The sequence below is a fragment of the Mustelus asterias genome, chromosome 7 (assembly GCF_964213995.1).
Source record: "Mustelus asterias chromosome 7, sMusAst1.hap1.1, whole genome shotgun sequence".
In the NCBI taxonomy this organism is placed as follows: Eukaryota; Metazoa; Chordata; class Chondrichthyes; order Carcharhiniformes; family Triakidae; genus Mustelus; species Mustelus asterias.
The window spans coordinates 41,309,547-41,330,053 of record NC_135807.1 but is presented as its reverse complement, the minus strand read 5'-3'; the positions used below and the strand labels follow the sequence as shown (position 1 = coordinate 41,330,053).

General features: G+C 42.9%; 1 protein-coding gene across 1 annotated transcript in view; it reads left to right on the top strand.

The window, feature by feature from the left end:
* Positions 1-20,028, top strand: part of sdc2 (syndecan 2) — a 106,448-nt gene extending 86,420 nt beyond the window's left edge. Inside the window, exons 3-6 of the mRNA XM_078215965.1 lie at positions 3,137-3,266; positions 16,288-16,439; positions 16,783-16,924; positions 18,833-20,028. Of these exons, the coding sequence (XP_078072091.1) occupies positions 3,137-3,266; positions 16,288-16,439; positions 16,783-16,924; positions 18,833-18,996 (588 nt within the window). The 3' untranslated portion in view covers positions 18,997-20,028. The remainder of the gene's footprint in view (positions 1-3,136; positions 3,267-16,287; positions 16,440-16,782; positions 16,925-18,832) is intronic.
* Positions 20,029-20,507: the final 479 nt, after the last annotated feature.

Below are 20,507 nucleotides of genomic sequence, written 5' to 3'. Positions count from 1 at the left end.
GTTCAGGGTTTTGCATCCATTATTGATGCCGATAAGTTCTGACGTCCAGATTAATTACCAACATGGAAAATGTTTATGCTGTGCAGAAGGACGATGAGAGAGAGGATGAGGGCCAATTGAGTGCAACCAGCAAGCAAATGCTGGTCGAAGAACCTGTTCCCACCATAGCCACGGCATTGAATTGTGTGCGATTGCTGACAATTCGACCGTGGGCCCTGATGGAACTTTTTCTACACCAAATAGAGTCAAAACGTTCAAGATAAATGTGCTGTCAGCAAGCAGCAGACTACAATTACTGGTTATTTAGTGAAATAACTGTACTTGGCTTTGAGCGGTACATCTTAGAAAATTGATGTTTTGTGACTTTTTTTTTCTCCAAGTGTTCCTGCGCCTTAAGTGTACTGCTTCACTGAAACTCCATCAAACGCTGCTTATTTGTACCTCCAGCTCATTCAAATTACTGATTCCATAAACCAGCCTTGCATATGTAGAACACTTCACAACCTCAATCTATTTCGAACCTCTTCACCACCACTGAAGTGCTTCTTGAAGTGTAATCACAGTTGTAGTGCAGGGAAATTTGCATTCAGCAAGACTCTACAAAAGGTAATGGAGACAATGACTAGATAACCTGTTTTTCATGGTATTGGTTGAAGGATAAATGTTGGTCACCTCTTCAAATAGCACCATGGGAAAGATTCATATTTGGCAAGTAGACAATAAATAAATTGTCTTGGCCCCAGTTCATCTCACAAGGAGTTCCTCTAGGTTGAAATTTCTGCCAACGTAATGCCAGAAGTGGCAATGTTCGCCGCACTACCAGAAGGACGTGGAGGCATTAGAGAGAGTGCAGAGAAGGTTTACCAGGATGTTGCCTGGTATGGAGGGTCTTGGCTATGAGGAGAGATTGGGTAGACTGGGGTTGTTCTCCTTGGAAAGACGGAGAATGAGGGGAGATCTAATAGAGGTGTACAAGATTATGAAGGGTATAGATAGGGTGAACAGTGGGAAGCTTTTTCCCAGGTCGGAGGTGACGATCACGAGGGGTCACGGGCTCAAGCTGAGAGGGGCGAAGTATAACTCAGACATCAGAGGGACGTTTTTTACACAGAGGGTGGTGGGGGCCTGGAATGCGCTGCCAAGTAGGGTGGTGCAGGCAGGCACGCTGACATCGTTTAAGACTTACCTGGATAGTCACATGAGCAGCCTGGGAATGGGGGGATACAAACGATTGGTCTAGTTGGACCAAGGAGCGGCACAGGCTTGGAGGGCCGAAGGGCCTGTTTCCTGTGCTGTACTGTTCTTTGTTCTTTGATGAAAAGCACAACATTCCATACCATTTCCAACTCCCCTGAAACTGAGCCAATCCATGCCTGCATGGATCAAGAGCTGGACAACTTTCAAACAACCTACTGTTGACATTTGACTGCATTACCATTGCTGAATTCCCCACCACCACTAACCTAGAGGTCGTCACCATTGACCAGAAATTTTACTGCACTAGTCACAAAAAGACTCTGGTCACAAGAGCAAGATAAAAGTTAGGTATTCTGGCCAAAGCCTGGTTATCATCTACAAGGCAGAGGTCACCAGCCTGGATGAGTGTGCAGCTCCAACAGCACTTGAGAAGCTCAACACCACCCAAGACACCCATCGGATCTTGTGAGGGTAACGGACCAACAATGGGAAATATGCTGCTACATCATGGAGCAGTCCACCAGTGGTTCAATGTAATGGTTTCATTGCACTGCCTGGACTGCTTGTACCACCAGCAGGTGGAGTGTTTCATGCCACATAAGATGAAAGTGAGGGTGGAGTTAAAGATTGTAACGTGGGCACATATCATCCTCGATGCTCTTGGTTGTGCGAGATGCAACAGGCTTGGTTGCAGCCAGCCCCTGGATGCACAGAACATCTCCTCTCTAAGGGTCCGGAAATGCATGTCTACCCCATCAAATCTACTCTGCTTTCTGCAGTTGTGTGTAGCTTTGTCTTGGTGATTTGAGTTGCACTCTTTGGGTAATGTGCCTGCCGCACTGAATAGTCGGGGTGCGTGGAAGGTGCGAGAGGTGGGTTGTATCATTGAAGGTGTGAGGCTCAAGTGGGTCTGAATGCTTGGAACAGTTGCTGGAGGAGTACTGTGGGTGTACTGCATTGAATAATTAAGTTGGTGTGGTGAGTAAGGGGATGTCATGTGGAGATCATGGACTTGGCCACCTACATGAGGCAACTAGACTTCTTGCAGCACTGCTGCCAGGACCTCGGGTCTGGACTCCAGTAATTGACCTCCCTAGCCATCTACTTCCTCTTTTGGATGGTGTTCAAGGGCCCCCTGGCAGAAAGAAGTCCACTCCTGGCAAACGTCATCACGCAGGACCTCATCCTTGAATCTGAGTCGTTTTTCTCACTTGGTGCTCCATTTGTTCAGCTTCCTGCAGCCACCTGTATTACAGGCAGTCCCTTTGAAAAAGGCACCTGCTGCCTGTAAGAGTTGCAGGTTAGCTGGAACATTTGCTCGGGGCCCCTGTGAAGCATTCAGCCATCCTTCAACAAAGGTCATGCTTGGGCTGACTATTATAATTTTGCAGATGAAGAGATAGGATAAAGATTGTGTGCTGGACTGGGGCAGGCAGGTTGAGCAACACATTCCCCATGCCCAATCAAGAGGAAGCAAATTTTTAGCCCTTAATTTCTTGCTGCATGTCAAAAAAATTCTTTACATGCAATAATGAATATTATTATAGGTTTATAAAGTAATTCTTTTTTTTAAATAAAGGCCACATTCAATACAACTCATGAAAATCTGGAAGGTTTGCTTCTTTTCAGTAACATTCTGCAGGAATGTAGCAAATACATATTTCTCCATTGCTAGTTTCGTTGCAAACTTTTGACATATGATGACAAACTAGTTTGTCCAAACGTGTGGGTTCGGTTGATTCGCCATGGTAGATTCCCCCTTAATCCCCCGACACTAGCAGGGTAAATATGCGGAGTTACAGAAATAGGGCCTGGGTGAGATTGTGGTCGGTGCAGACTCGATGGGCCGAATGTAGTGATTTTATGATTCTTATTTTGCAAATAATATCCAAGCAGAAAGGGTTTGGTATTTTAAAAATCTATATATTTTGTTTTATAGAGGCAGTCAGTCTCCGCGACAAAATTGCCTGAAGAATTCTACCTTGAACAGACTTCTGAGATTGAGCCCGTTGAGTCTGGAAATTGGCCAGTTGACGACGACGATTATGATAATTCTGGATCAGGCTCTGGTAAGCTGGTGGCAACAAACTTGTCATTTCCTTTTTTTGGCAAGGTTAAAACAAAAAGCAGCGATGTTGAAAAAGGTTTTTCTAGCAGTTTTTATAGTGGAAGAAACTAGGAGCATCCTGATCAATGGTGGATGATCAGGAGAAAATGGGGCAGGGGGAGAACTGAAAACTAATAGAACATAGAACATTACAGTGCAGTACAGGCCCTTCGGCCCTCTGTTGTGCCGACCAGTGAAACCAATCTAAAGCCCATCTAACCTACACTATTCCAATATCGTCCATATGTTTATCCAATAACCATTTGAATGCTCTTAATGTTGATGAGTCCACTACTGCTGCAGGCAGGGCATTCCATGCCCTTACTACTCTGAGTAAAGAACCTACCTCTAACATCTGTCCTATATCTATCACCCCTCAATTTAAAGCCATGTCCCCTCGTGTTAGCCATCACCATCCGAGGAAAAAGGCTCTCACTATCCACCCTATCTAATCATCTGATCATCTTGTATGCCTCTATTAAGTCACCTCTTAACCTTCTCTCTAACGAAAACAACCTCAAGCCCCTCAGCCTTTCCTCATACGATTTTCCCACCATACCAGGCAACATCCTGGTAAATCTCCTCTGCACCCTTTCCAACACTTCCACATCCTTCCTATAATGCGGCGACCAGAACTGTACGCAATACTCCAAGTGCGGCCGCACCAGAGTTTTGTACAGTTGCAACATGACCTCCTGGCTCCGAAACTCAATTCCTCTACCAATAAAAGCTAACACACTGTACGCCTCCTTAACAACCCTATCAACCTGGGTGCCAACTTTCAGAAATCTATGCACATGGACACCCAGATCCCTCTGTTCATCCACACTACCAAATATCTTACTATTAGCCCAGTACTCTGTATTCCTGTTACTCCTTCCAAAGTGAATCACTTCGCACTTTTCCGCATTAAACTCCATTTGCCACCTCTCAGCCCAACTCTGCAGCTTATCTATGTCCCTCTGTAACCTGCCACTTCCCTCCGCACTGTCTACAACTCCACCGACTTTAGTGTCATCTGCAAATTTACTAACCCATCCTTCTATGCCCTCATCCAGGTCATTAATAAAAATGACAAACAGCAGTGGCCCTAAAACCGATCCTTGCGGTACACCACTAGTAACTGAACTCCAGGATGAATATTTCCCATCAACCACCACCCTTTGTTTTCTTACAGCTAGCCAATTCCAGATCCAAACCACTAAATCACCCTCAATCCCATGTGTCCGTATTTTCTGCAAAAGCTTACCATGGGGAACCTTATCAAACACTTTGCTGAAATCCATATACACCACATCAACCACTTTACCCTTATCCACCTCTTTGGTCACCTTCTCAAAGAACTCAATAAGGTTTGTGAGGCACAACCTACCCTTCACAAAATCGTGCCGACTATCCCTAATCAAATTATTCTTTTCCAGGTGATTATAAATCCTATCTCTCATAATCCTTTCCAATACTTTGCCCACAACAGAAGTAAGACTCACTGGTCTATAATTACCAGGGTTGTCCCTACTTCCCTTTTTGAACAAGGGGACAACATTTGCTATCCTCCAGTCTTCTGGCACTGTTCCAGTAGACGATGACCACCCAAAGATCAGAGCCAACGGCTCTGCAATCTCCTCTCTAGCCTCCCAGAGAATCCTAGGATAAATCCCATGCGGCCCAGGTGACTTATCTATTTTTACCCTTTCCAGAATTGCTAACACCACCTCCTTATGAACCTCAATCCCATCCAGTCCAACAGCCTGCATCTCAATACTCCCCTCGCCACTGTCCCTCTCCAGTGTGAATACTGACGAAAAATATTCATTTAGTTCCTCGGACCCGGTGACCTGTATCCTAGGATCTTAAAGGAAGTGGCTGTAGCAATAGTAGCTACCATTGATTGTAGTCTTCCCAGATTCCAGATTGGAAATGTGTATCATCTCCTAGAAAGGGAGGGGTTGAAAGCAAGAAACTATAGACCAGTTAGCCTAACATTTGTCATTGGAAAAATTATGAAATTCACCATTAAAGAATTAATAGCACTCATAAGCAGAGTTGAATGGTTTTATGAAAGGAAAATCAAGTTTGGCTAATATATTAGAATTCCTCAAGGACGTAACAACCAGGGTGAATAAAGGAGAACCAGGAGATGTCATGTGTGTGGATTTCCAAAAACAATTTGATAAAGTACCTGTTGTAATTCAGGTCAGCAACTCCAAAATGTTTTATGAAGTTTACCTGGATCATAAGTTTTGCACTTTGAATTTGGCTAGGATGAGCATGAGATGCTTCACTTCGGGTATGATTCAACTGACCCACTAGGGAGCTTTTATCAAACAAAGTTTATTTTAAGAATACAGCCTGTGCTACAATGAAGCCAAAAGGCCAGCTCACAACTGCAGAGGACGGGATTTTTTTAAAAACATTTCTTAAAGGTACATTAGCGTCACAAACCATATAAAATCTATACTCAAGGATATATATAAGCTCATGGTGCTGGAGGTGATAAGTTAACATGGATGGAGGATTGGCTAATTGGAAACAGACTCTGGTAAAATGGGTCATTTTCAAATTGGCAAACCGTCTCTAGTGGGGTTCAACCAGGATGGGGCCTCAACTATTTAATATCTATATTAATGATTTGAATGAAGTGGCAAAGTGATTAGTCAAGGTTTTCTGGTGACAATTCTGCAAAGAGATTTAGATATGTTAAGTGAATGGGTAAAAGAATTAGCAGATGTTATAGAATCATATAATGCAGAAGAGGCCCTCCAACTCATCGACACTGACACATTAGAAATAACGGAACTCCCGCCTAATCCCATCTGCCAGCACTTGGCCCATAGCCCTGAATGTTATGATGCACCAAGTGTTCATCCAGATAATTTCTAAAGGATGTGAGGCAACCTGTTTCCACCACCCTCCCAGGCAGTGCATTCCAGACTGTCCCCACCTTCTGAGTAAAAGATTCTTCCTCACCTTGAACCTATGTCCCCTCGTGAATGACCCTTCTACTAAGGGGAACAGCTGCTCTTTATCCACTCTGTCTATGTCGCCCATAATCTTGTACACCTCAATCAGGTCGCCCCTCAGTCTTCTCTGCTTCAACGAAAACAACCCACGCCTATGCAACCCCTCTTCATAGTTCAAATGCTCCATCCCAGGCAGCATCCTGGTGAATCTCCTCTGCACCGCCTCCAGTGCATTCACGTCCTTCCTATAATGCGGTGACCAGGACTGCACACCGTATTCTAGCTGTGGCTTCACCAAAGTTCTATACAACTCTAACGTGGCTTTCCTGTTTTTGTAATCTATGCCTTGATTGAGGGCAAGTGACCTATGTGCCTTTTCACCACTCTACTAACATGCCCTTCCGCTTTCGGAGATCTGTGGACAAACATACCAAGGCCCTTGATCCACAGCACTTCCATACATTGAGTGCTTTCTTGTCAAATTACTCCTTCCAAAGTGTATCATCTCTCACTTTTCAGGGTTAAATTCCATCTGCCACATAATCTGCCCATTTGACCATTCCGTCTATAATCTTCCCACCCGTCCAATCTTTGTGTCATCTGCAAACTTGTAATCCTACTCCCCACATAGTCATCAATGTCATTTATACAAATTGTGATTTGATTTATTATCACATGTATTAGTATACAGTGAAAAGTATTGTTTCTTTTGCGCTATGCAGAAAAACATACCATTTATAGGGTACATAGAGGAAAGAGAAAGGAGAGAGTCCAGAATATAGTGTTACAGTCATAGCAAGGATGTAGAGAAATATCAGTTTAATATATGGTGAATCCATTCAAAAGTCTGATGGCAGCAGGGACAAAGCTGTTCATGAGTAGGTTGGTACATAATCTCAGACTTTTGTATCTTTTTCCTGATGGAAGAAGCTGGAAGAGAGGATGTTCGGGGTGAGTAGGATCCTTGATTTTGCTGGCTGCTTTGGCAAGGCAGCCGGAAATGTAGACTGAGTCAATGGATGGGAGGCTGGTTTGCGAGATGGACTGGGCTACATTCACAACCCTTTGTAGTTTCTTGTTGGCTTGGTCAGAGCAGGAGCCATACCAAGCTGTGATACAACCAGAAAGAATGCTTTCTATGGTGCATCTGTAAAAATTGGAGAGTCTCGTAGTGGACATGATGAATTTCCTTCACCTCTTGTGAAAGTAGAGGCATTGGTGGGCTTTCTTAATTATAGCATCAGTGTGAAGGGATCAAGACAGGTTGTTGGTGATCTGGGCACCTAGAAAATTGAAGCTCTCGACCGTTTTCACTTCAATGTTGATTGATGTAGACGGGCATGTCCTCCACTACGCTTCCTGACTTGGAAAAAGTGAGGTTGTCCACTTTGAGAATAGAACTGCAGGATATTGTTTAAATAGCGAGAGACTGATGGATGCTGTAGTACAGAGGGATGTTCCTGTATTTGAGTCACAATGTTAGCATGCAGGATAGCCAGTAATTAGGACGGCAAATGGCATGTTGGCATTTATTGCAAGGGAGTTTAAAAGTAGGGAAGTCCTGCTACAACTGTAAGGCATTATTAAAACCACACCCAGGGTGTTTTATTTAAGTGGGGATATACTTGGAGGCAGTTTGGAGAAGTTTCGCTAGTTTGATTCCTGGGACGAAGTAGGTTGCACAGGTTGGGCCTGCATTCATTAGAGTTCCTCTTGAAGCGCATATGATCCTGAGGGGACTTAACAGGATGGTTGCTGTAAGGATGTTTCCCCATGTGGCAAATCCAGAACTGGGGGCACAGTTTCAGAATAAGGGGTCTCTTGAGATGGCGATGTGGAAGAATTTTTTCTGACGGTTGTTAATCCTTCCTCCAGAAAGCAGTGGAGACTGTTATTGAACATACTAGAGGGTGAGTTGGACTGACTTGATTGGGGAGTCTGGGGTTGTGGTGAGCTATGAGGAGTGTTGATAAGGACACAATCAAACAGCCAAGCAAGCTTGAGGGGCTGAATAACTCGCTGCTATTTCTGATTCTTATGTTAAGTTCAGTGGCAATTCATGAAAACCTCACACTAGCCAAGAAAACTTTTTTTTCTAATGTTAAAATTGAGAATGATGAAATTTGGCTATTCTGATATTTTAATAACCGTTACGTTCCAGAAAATGACTGCAAAATTAATTGCTTTCTGTATTGATAAGCCACATAGCTGAATTTGCCTCGATGGGTTTCAATTCAAATATTAAATTATTATTCATAACCAACTGCGCAAAATAACTTCTGTCTCTGTTTCCTGTGTGGCAGCCAGCTAAATTAAAAATCAGGTCAGGCAGGAGGCTGCGGCCACAAACCCTTGGGACAATCCCTGGAGGGAAATGGGCTAAATGGATCAGGGATGGCTGTGATTATGGAGACTGAATGTCAGGACTTGATCTGGTGGGGTGGAGGTCCCACATCGCCACATGGGCTGAAGAGGCTGCAATTAGCCAAAGGGTGGACTGAGGCTTGTTTGAGGGGCCTGGGTAAACAAGCTAATAGAAATGTTTGCAAGCCATTTTGGGTCCATCCATTACTTCAGAACAATCGTGGAGGGCAAGGCACTTGTTTCTGATCCATGTCTTGAAACTAGGCTATTAGGGCTAATCATAAGATCAACCAAAAGTTCTTCATTCACAATTCATCAAACAATAGCAGAGATGTTTCGATTGTGGAAACATTTGACTCGTCAAAGCTGTTAGTGTTTTTCTGCAGACAAAATTCTTCCAAACCCAGCTAAAATAACGAGGGATGCAAGTACCAGTTAAACCCATCTTTCCTTTTCAACTGTTACAGATACACTAATACATCTTTGTACAATGTAGTTTCAGACTCTATTATGCAACATTTATCTCGAACCAACATTTTGTAGGATTATTAAATCGTGTTAAGTCATGGCTGTAAATAATTGCATCTCACACTGGACAGTTTGAAGGTCTAATGTTTGCAGTTGGTGACTAATCTGATATTGGAGAAAATTTCCGATTCCAAACTTCACTGTGAAATTAGAAAATGCTGATCACCCTCTTCCGCTAGTTTTCTGAATTAGGTTGGAATATCAAGCTTCTGTCCATGCGATTTAATTTGTCACCTCTCTTTATTTAAGAGAATCACATGGTCCATCTTGTTCTACATCTCCCTCTTCACATACTGGGCGCTTAAGAAAAAAATGGTCTATGCTTTAAAATGTTCTGCATTATGCATTTGAGGATGATTGATGTTTTCTCCCACTAACTCCAATCTCTTGGATTTTTACTATCTTTGAACAGTGAATTATTCTTTTATCCCATGTCTTGTTTATTTACACAAGTGGGCAGGCTGGATAGCATCAATCTTTAAATATTGAAACGAGTGAGACGGCCCAAGGCACCAGCAGTGCTGGGGCTCCAGAGAGCGAGTTCCCTAGCAGCACTTAAGCATTTTGGGAGATAATACAATGGCATCCCTTGCAACATAATGCAGTTTTGAACACAGTTTGCTTGGTTTAAAAAGATGAAAGTGAAGTAGATGGAGGAACAGTGTACGGCCAGTGAGTTAGAGATCTCGGGGTTCCTTTCCCAGCCTGAGGCTCTCATTAGCCTCATTCTCTAATCCCTTTGCTAGTTCCATTGCAGTCTGTCTTTTGACAGAAAATTGAATCGCCAATCATCCAGGGAAGTTGATCTTGATGTATGCAAAGGAGCATTGGCAAGAGTTGAGAGGTGTCTTAACAGCCACTCTGCTGGTGTGTTGGAGGTGTTCACACAGAACAGTACAGCACAGGAACAGGCCCTTTGACCTGCTATGTTGTGCCGAACGTGACCAATTAAACTAATCCCTACTGCCTGTCCTTGGTCCATATCCAGGAGAAGTGGGTTAGCACTATGCATCTCAGCGCCAGGGGCCCAGGTTCGATTCCCGGCTTGGGTCACTGTGCAGAGTCTGCACGTTCTCCCCATGTCTGCATGGCTTTCCTCCAGGTGCTCCGATTTCCCCTCCGTCTGAATGACATGCTGGTTAGGTGCATTGGCCATGCTAAATTCTCCCTTAGTAACTTCATTGCAGTGTTAATGTAAGCCTACTTGTGACACTAATAAATAAACTTTAAAACTTGGTGTGAATTTTGTTTTGCACCTAGAGTTGTGATCTGAAACTCAAGGCCTGGAAAGGTGGCGGAATCGGATTCCATACTAAAAGAATTGGATATATACTTTAAAAGGGAGAAATTTGCAGAGCTTTGGGGAAAGAATAGGAGAATGTGACAGAGTGGGAATTGGCATGATGGTCAAATGGCGTCTGTCCTATATCGTTGTGAGTAACTGAATTGTGACTTCTGATGAAACATTTATCGGTTTTTCGTGTCAATCAATAACTTAATTCCAGAAATGAGCAGGATGATATTGAAGATCTACATTCTAATCTTGAAATCTGAATGGCATGCCAGGAGTGCCAAATGAATGTAACCTTTGAACTGACATGCAAGGATCAAGAAGTTCAATATATAACCAAAGCATTTTTTGTGGTAGTGTTGAATTTTGCAAAATGAAACACATCTATTTTTCACGTGACTCTTTTTGCCAGTTAGCTCTGTCTTGGCACGAATGGGATTTGTTTTCTATGTGGAGTTTTTACATTGTACTTCCAACCTAACCCCACAAGTTGCCATCAAGGAGTTTTAAAAAGCTAACTGAAATATCTTAGCGGCCTGACTAATTCGCAGCTTGGTGTGCCAAATCATATAATTTAGTTGTGTTTTAAGGTGGAAAAAAAAGTCATGATGTATTTGGGAAAGGAACAGAGAGGGAGTGATTGGAGGCAGGAGTGCTGGTGAGAGATTGATTGAATTATTTTATTTATTTAATTAGTCAGTTAGTGTGGTTTTTTTTGGCCTTTACTTTTGTAGTAGTATTTTTCTTAAGTTTAAAGTGAAAACCGGAAGTGGGCTGCTAAGGAGTCTGGGAAGGGTTTTTTAAGCGCGCGAAGTATAAAAGGTAGGCTGCAGTATACAGCGGGCAGCGTCGGGAGTGGGCAGCATAGTGTGTGGGAAGCAGAGTGTGAGCTATAAGGGCTTTGGCTCACAGGGCTTAGGCAGAAAGGGCAAGCAGGGGTGAGTTTAATTCATTTTTGCTGTTTCTACCTGGTACTGGCAAGGTATCTAGAGGGGATGGGTGTGCAGGCAGTGCAATGTTCCTCTTGCACTTTGTTTGAGGTGAGGGACTCCGTCTGTGTCCCTGCTGATTACATCTGTGGGAAGTGCACCCATCTGCAGCTCCTCCAAAACCGTGTTAGGGAACTGGAGCTGGAGTTGGATGAACTTAGGATCATTAGGGACGCAGAGGTGGCCATAGACAGAAGCTTTAGGGATACAGTTACTCCGAGGAATGAAAACAGATGGGTGACAGTGAGAGGGGCTGGGAGGAAGCAGTCAGTGCAGGGATCCCCTGTGGTCGTTCCCCTTAGCAACAAGTATTCCGCTTTGGATACGGTTGAGGGGGACGACATACCAGTGGTGAGCCGCAGTGAGAGGATCTCCAGCACTGTCCGTCTCTGTGGCTCGCAAGGGTAAGGGGCAGAGCGGGAGGGCAATAGTTATTGGGAACTCGTTAGTTAGAGGGATGGATAGAAGGTTCTGTGGCAGCAAAAGAGACTCACGGATGGTATGTTGCCTACCGGATGCCAAGGTCCGTGACGTCTCGGACCGTGTTTTCCGGATTCTTAAGGGGGAAGGGAAACAGTCACAAGTCGTGGTACACATTGGTACCAACGACATAGGTAAGAGAAGGGACGGGGATTTAAAACAGGAATTTCGGGAGCTGGGCTGGAAGCTGAGAGCCAAGACAAAACATGTGGTCATCTCTGGTACGTTGCCGGTGCCACGTGATAGCGAGTTGAGAAACAGGGAGCAAGTGCAGTTAAACATGTGGTTGCAGGGATGGTGTAGGAGGGAGGGTTTCAGATACGTGGATAATTGGAACACATTCTGGGGAAGGTGGGACCTGTACAAACAGGACGGGGTGTACCTGAACCAGAGGGGCACCAATATCCTGGGAGGGAAATTTGATACGGCTCTTCAGGGGGGTTTAAACTAATTTGTCAGGGGAGTGGGAAAAGGAGTTGTAGTCCGGAAGTCAATGAGGGTGGTGAGGTATTGGGGAAGGTATCAGGGTCAAGGGTGGGTACCGGTAGACAGGAAGGTGGGTTGAAGTGTGTCTACTTCAATGCAAGGAGCATCCGGAACAAGGTAGATGAACTTGGGGCATGGATTGGTACTTGGGACTACGATGTTGTGGCCATTACGGAGACGTGGTTAGAACAAGGACAGGAATGGTTGTTGGACGTTCCGCGGTATAGATGTTTCACTAAGTGTAGGGAAGCTGGTAAAAGAGGTGGAGGAGTAGCATTGTTAATCAAGGATAGTTTAATGGCTGCGGAAAGGCACTTCGAGGGGGATCTGCACACTGAGGTAATATGGGCTGAGGTTAGAAATAGGAAAGGAGCGGTCACATTGTTAGGAGTTTACTATAGACCCCCAAATAGTAATAGAGATGTGGAGGAAGAAATTGCTAAGCAGATTATGGATATGTGTGGGGGTCACAGGGTAGTTGTCATGGGGGACTTTAACTTTCCAAATATTGATTGGAACCTTTGTAGGTCAAATAGTTCGGATGGGGCAGTTTTTGTGCAGTGTGTGCAGGAGGGTTTCCTGACACAATATGTGGATAGGCCAACAAGAGGTGAGGCCACATTGGATTTGGTACTGGGAAATGAACTGGGCCAAGTGTTAGATTTGGTTGTGGGAGAGCACTTTGGAGATAGTGACCACAATTCGGTGTCTTTTGTTATTGCAATGGAGAGGGATAGGGCTGTACGGCAGGGAAAGGTTTACAATTGGGGGAGAGGTAATTATGATGCGATTAGGCAAGAATTAGGGGGCATAAGTTGGGAACAGAAACTGTCAGGGAAAGGCACTAATGAAAAGTGGAACTTTTTCAAGCAACAAATACTGGGTGTCCTTGATAGGTATGTCCCTGTCAGGCAGGGAGGAAATGGCCGAGTGAGGGAACCATGGTTCACGAAAGAGGTGGAATGTCTTGTGAAAAGGAAGAGGGAAGCTTATGTAGGGATGAGGAAACAAGGTTCAGATGGCTCGATTGAGGGTTACAAGTTAGCAAGGAACGAGCTGAAAAAGGGGCTTGGGAGAGCTAGGAGGGGACATGAGAAGTTCTTGGCAGGTCAGATCAAGGAAAACCCCAAGGCTTTTTACTCTTATGTGAGGAATAAAAGAATGACCAGGGTAAGGTTAGGGCCGGTCAAGGACAGTAGTGGGAACTTGTGTATGGAGTCAGTAGAGATAGGCAAGGTGATGAATGAATACTTTTCTTCAGTGTTCACCAAGGAGAGGGGCCATGTTTTTGAGGAAGAGAAGGTGTTACAGGCTAATAGGCTGGAGGAAATAGATGTTCAGAGGGAGGATGTCCTGGCAGTTTTGAATAAACTGAAGGTCGATAAGTCCCCTGGGCCTGATGAAATATATCCTAGGATTCTTTGGGAGGCAAGGGATGAGATTGCAGAGCCTTTGGCTTTGATCTTTGGGTCCTCACTGTCCACGGGGATGGTGCCAGAGGACTGGAGAGTGGCGAATGTTGTTCCAATGTTTAAGAAAGGGAATAGAAATGACCCTGGTAACTATAGACCGGTTAGTCTTACTTCGGTGGTTGGTAAATTGATGGAAAAGGTCCTTGGGGATGGGATTTACGACCATTTGGAAAGATGCGGATTAATCCGGGATAGTCAGCACAGATTCGTGAAGGGCAAGTCGTGCCTCACAAATTTGATTGAATTTTTTGAGGAGGTAACTAAGTGTGTTGATGAAGGTAGGGCAGTTGATGTCATATACATGGATTTTAGTAAGGTGTTTGATAAGGTCCCCCATGATCGGCTTATGATGAAAGTGAGGAGGTGTGGGATAGAGGGAAAGTTGGCCGATTGGCTGTCTGATCGAGGACAGAGGGTGGTGGTCGATGGAAAATTTTCGGATTGGAGGCAGGTTGCTAGCGGAGTGCCACAGGGATCAGTGCTTGGTCCTCTGCTCTTTGTAATTTTTATAAATGACTTGGAGGAGGGGGCTGAAGGGTGGATCAGTAAATTTGCTGATGACTCCAAGATTGGTGGAGTAGTGGATGAGGTGGAGGGCTGTTGTAGGCTGCAAAGAGACATAGATAGGATGCAAAGCTGGGCTGAAAAATGGCAAATGGAGTTTAACCCTGATAAATGTGAGGTGATTCATTTTGGTAGGACTAATTTAAATGTGGATTACAGGGTCAAAGGTAGGGTTCTGAAGACTGTGGAGGAACAGAGAGATCTTGGGGTACATATCTACAGATCTCTAAAGGTTGCCACTCAAGTGGATAGAGCTGTGAAGAAGGCCTATAGTGTGTTAGCTTTTATTAACAGGGGGTTGGAGTTTAAGAGCTGTGGGGTTATGCTGCAACTGTACAGGACCTTGGTGAGACCACATTTGGAATATTGTGTGCAGTTCTGGTCACCTCACTGTAAGAAGGATGTGGAAGCGCTGGAAAGAGTGCAGAGGAGATTTACCAGGATGCTGCCTGGTTTGGAGGGTGGGTCTTATGAGGAAAGGTTGAGGGAGCTGGGGCTGTTCTCTCTGGAGCGGAGGAGGCTGAGGGGAGACTTAATAGAGGTTTATAAAATGATGAAGGGGATAGATAGAGTGAACGTTCAAAGACTATTTCCTCGGGTGGGTGGAGCTATTACAAGGGGGCATAACTATAGGGTTCATGGTGAGAGATATAGGAAGAATATCAGAGGTAGGTTCTTTACGGAGAGAGTGGTTGGGGTGTGGGATGGACTGCCTGCAGTGATAGTGGAGTCAGACACTTTAGGAACATTTAAGCGGTTATTGGATAGGCCCATGGAGCACACCAGGATGATAGGGAGTGGGATAGCTTGATCTTGGTTTCAGATAAAGCTCGGCACAACATCGTGGGCCGAAGGGCCTGTTCTGTGCTGTACTGTTCTACATCTATTAGTCATACAATGTAGTGTAGGATATATCCGCCAGCAGCCATAAATCGGGATGGGCAGCTGTGAAGGAAAGGCACTTGTCCTGGGTCTATATGAATCAGATGTTCAGTTTTAATTAACAATCATTTCTGATCGTGGACTGGCTGGCAGGTCTGCCAAATTTATCACCTGTGCAAGTAGGAGCATTCCTTTTTAAAATAAATTCCAATTTATTTCACAATGGTTTATCCACCACCTCTCTTTCCCCCCCCCCCCCCCCGGCCCACATAGGAGACACTGCCTTCTTTGTTCTGTTACCTCAGTGGGTGTTCATCAAAACAAAAACATTCTGACATGGAATCATGAAATTCAGGATTATAGACACATGAGATTGTTGCACCATGTGGATCATCTCATTGCTGTTAGGACATCCTCAGGTTATCCATGTTCCCTTGCTGTTCTATGCATTTGTTTCAGCTTTCTCACTGCCCTAAACATTATTTCTTGTCTGTTTCCAGGTCACTTTAAATCATTCTTCATACCTTCTGCCAGTATTAACACCAGTCCCCTTCAGGAAAGATCACCATCATCCCATTAAAAACCAATAATGAAGAACATTAGCAATTTGCTGCAAGTCAATTGAGTTGCTTAAAAGACAAATTAAACATACACACCTACACAACCACCACTACATACACACAGATTCACATGAGCTAATATACTGGTAGGAAGAAGCGAGCAATCACTTCCTTTGTTCGAACAAATAAAATAGTTACGATTAATGCTTTTGTAGCCTCATTAATAACATCCAGATTAACATTGCACTGTGATCATTGAATATTTCTGATTTTCAGTTAACTAAAAAATACTACAAAATATAATTATTATACTAGCCAATTTGTCATCGGTATGCCATTTTCAGATTTAACTTATGAGATTATGAATTTTTTTTTGACTACGTTGAGATGACTTTTCTCTCCCACAGGGAATTTTGAAACTGAGATACAAATGGTCACCTCTAATCCTGCACAAAAGAACCCAGACATCAAACCAACTGGTGGTGCATCAAGATCAGTAACCATGGGGGTGGAGCCAACGACGCAGAAGAAATTGGTCAGGAAGCCTGTCCAAACAGAGGCAAGCAAATAAAACTTGATTGAAATATTTTTTTTCTAATCTGCAATGTACCTTTTTAAAACGATGCTTCACAGTAATTTGTGAGAGCGGTCCATTTTGTTTTTGTCACTTTCTGTGGTCATGTACTGTGGGAATAAGTAATTAATTATTATGAAATTTCTCGCTTCTCCCCCGCCCCATCTATCTCCTTTTCCATACCATTTTACAGTACACTGCAATACTTTGCTAGATTAACTATGGCGAAGGTGTTTTGAGCAAACAAATTTTGTAGTACATCTGAAATTCATTTTTGCTCTCTCTTTTGGAATTTATATGGTTTCTTGCATTGCTTTTCCCTTTGCAGGCAACTGTAGACACCCCAGTGAAAGAGGGACCAAAAGCTATAGACGACTTTGTTATTGAAAAGCCAACAATCAACACTGATAATGACGTATCTGCAGAAAAACATTCGGAAAGTCTTTTCCAGAGAACAGAAGTGCTTGCAGGTAAGTGGCAACTGTTTATTTTCTCCTGTTTCCATAACCGAATCATAGAATGCCATGAATATAATGACTGAACTATACTGAAGGTGCTTGTTGGTTATCAATTTTGCATTTAAAGCAAAACTATTTTAGAGATCATCTTATAGGTTGTAAACTAATTAGTTTGATGGGGCAGTGACGTGTACTTTTACACATGCAATCATAAAAACATGATTTAGGAGTGGGAGTAGGCCATTTGGCCCCTCAAGCTTGCTCTGCCATTTGATAAGATCATGACTGATCAGATTGTGGCCCTGAGTCTAATTTTTGTCTACCCCATAAAATCTTGATTAACAAGGGAACCAATCTAACTCTGTTTTAAAAATGTTCAGTGACCCTGCTCTTTGGGGAGGAGAATTCCACACACCAATGACTCTCAGAGAAAAAGCTTCTACTCTGTCTTAAAATATTTTTTAAACTCTGTCCAGAGTTCAGGTATCTCCCAGAAAGGAAAACATATATATGAAAGAATTTTAGAAAGGGACGTGGGTGTTGCTGAGTAGATCAGCATTTATTGCCCTCGAGAAGGTACTGGTAAGCTGTCATCCTGAACCAATGCATGAAGTGTTGTTTAGGAGGGAGTTCCACGATTTTCACACCACAATAGTAAAGAAACAGCAATTTAGTTCCAAATCAGATAGTGTGGGGTTTGAAGTGGAACTTGCAGGTGGTGGTGTGCCCATCTACCTGCTGCCCTTGTCCTTGAGGTGGTAGGAGTCTTGGTTTTGGGTAGGTGCTGTCGAAGGAGTCTTGGTGAGTTGTTGCAGTGCATCTTGAAGATGGCACTCACTGCTGCCACTGTACATTAGTGGTGTAGATAGTGGATAGGGTGCCATTCGAGGACCCTCTTCTGCTTTAGGTTCTGGAGTAGATTCTGGTTTCCAATGGGATAATTAATTTGAACACGTGTCAAGATTCTAATTTAAAATGGGCAGCAGGGTAGCACAGTGGTTAGCACTGCTGCTTCACAGCTCCAGGGACCTGGGTTCAATTCCCGGCTTGGGTCACTGTCTGTGTGGAGTTTGCACATTCTCCTAGTGTCTGCGTGGGTTTCCTCCGGGTGCTCCGGTTTCCTCCCACAGTCCAAAGATATGCGGGTTAGGTTGATTGACCATGCTAAAATTGCCCATTAGTGTCTTGAGATGCGTAGGTTAGAGGGATTAGCGGGTAAATATGTAGGGATATGGGGGTAGGGACTGGGTGGGATTGTGGTCGGTGCAGACTCGATGGGCCAAATGGCCTCTTTCTGCACTGTAGGGTTTCTGTGCTTCTATGAAAATAGCCTATGCATCTTTGACAGTCTTGAACCAAAAGAGGCTTAAATGTGATGGGAGCTCTGCCTGCCCTGGACCCTGAATATTTTTTTCTTTTGCACAACTTAATGGATGGGGAACATCTGGGCAGCTACAGCAGTTTCCCTTGCACAGCTGTAACAAGTGTTGGTACCCTGGGCATTCCTAGCATCCAGCAGTGAAGGAGCACAGATTTCAGTAATTACGAGGGTGCAGTTATATTGAAGGTCCTCATCACTTAGTGTATGGCTGTGAGGAGGAGCCAGAGGAATATCATTCCAAGAATTAATCTGTGTCATAAACTAGGTAACTCCCAGTACAAAGTCTTGTCCAAAACTTTGAAGCGGTTTTTGCGTAACGAAAGTTACTTGCAAGTCAAGTAATAAATCATGCCAAAAGTAAAGTCTAACCCGCTGTAAGGTGGTTGTTTTCAATTGTATGCAGTCCACAGCAGTCATTTTATAGATGCCTAACTATACACATGTACTCTACAAATGTACATAAATGAATGATAATATGGTAATTGTATCTCCATATTGCTGCTGATGCTTATCTCACTATTCTAATATGTGTCTCGCAGCTGTTATTGCTGGAGGAGTCATTGGCTTTTTGTTCGCCATTTTCCTCATCTTGCTGCTGGTGTACCGCATGAGGAAGAAGGATGAAGGCAGCTACGACCTTGGTGAACGAAAACCATCCACTGCAGCCTATCAAAAGGCACCAACCAAGGAGTTTTATGCATAAACCTTCAAAGTATCTCTATTTGCGAGATCACTGAACTATATTAATTAAAGCTTTTTGCATAGAGATAATGAAGACCTTTTCGTAATGAAAAAGACATCCAGGCTCTCTTATAATGAACCCTGTTGTATTTAAAACATTTTCCTGTATTTTTTTTAAACCACAAACATGCCATTTGACCTAGTCTTAATGCTTAAGATTGTGACAGTGAACATGGCTTAGTTTCCATTGTTTACCAAATTTGAAGAAAAAATATTAACATCACAGACAGAATGGAAGTATGATAGATACTTGTTCTGTTTTCTTAAATTTTTTATCAAAGTTCTATAATTTAGTCATACTGCATATAAAATTGATCTTGCAAGTAAATTGTTCATTAATTTATCTTTTCGGATATGTTAAAATGCCTTTCTATAGTTTTCATGGTGCAATTTGTCTTCAAATAATTCAGATAATGTGTAAATGTAATTTCAGCATTGGGAGCTATGTAAACATGATCTCTACTTTGTATAGAATGGTAGTGTCACGATGTTTATTTTACCTGTGCTTTATTTCTTTAAGCATCTAGCAATTGAATACCTGCAAACGGAGTACAAAGTTTATTTTTGGCTACATTCTGTAAAGTTGTGCCCATGTGTATTCACAGATCTCCTGTACATAAGATCTGATATAAAATAATGATAATCCTGAGCAGACCCAAAGACTAGTGACTTAAGTAGATTTATACAGCTACAGATGTATGTTAATTTTATCTTTTTTTGTATTAATTTCTTTTTTAATTTGGTAGGAAATGAAGATTTTGGACCAGACCTCTTAAAATCAACAGGTACAGGTTTTCATAAGCCTAACAAGTGCCTACAATTCCCTGGTTCTTTTACTGCTGTCATGCAGATTTTTTGAGGTTGATATCAGCAAATGTATGGTCTTTTGTAAGCTCAGTTAATTTAAGTGCTGCAGTTTTTACTGTTTAACAGACACGTTTTAATTTGGAAGATGGGGAACATAAACTACTGAATAAATTATGTGGCCCACTAATGTTGCCTTCATTCATGTGTCTTTTAGGAAACTGTTAACAAACCTATTGGTATGAATGCACAACTTATGAATCTCAGGGTACTCCTTTACAGTCTTGTCAGGGACCAAATTAAGTTAAGGTATTTTACTGCATTCTTATCTTTAATGAAAAATAAATTATAGTTTACTTGCTTTGTAGCTGACACTTTCACCTTTAGATCTGTCAGGCACCCAGCTCCCTTCGTTCTGTAATAGATCGATTTATATACATATTCCTCTTTATCCCAAGGAACAAAGTGACAATTTTAAAAAGGTTATCTAAATCCCAATTGTTCTGTTAATTACTGCTGATTCTTATACTGCTGATTATTTTCTGGAGAGAGCATTTTTAGTAGTCTGTTCATTTTCTCAAATGCAATTACTTACTAAATTTTGAGTAAATCACTTTGAACAGACTATGCTTATAATTGGGTCAAGTCTTTCAAAACACTTCAATTGCC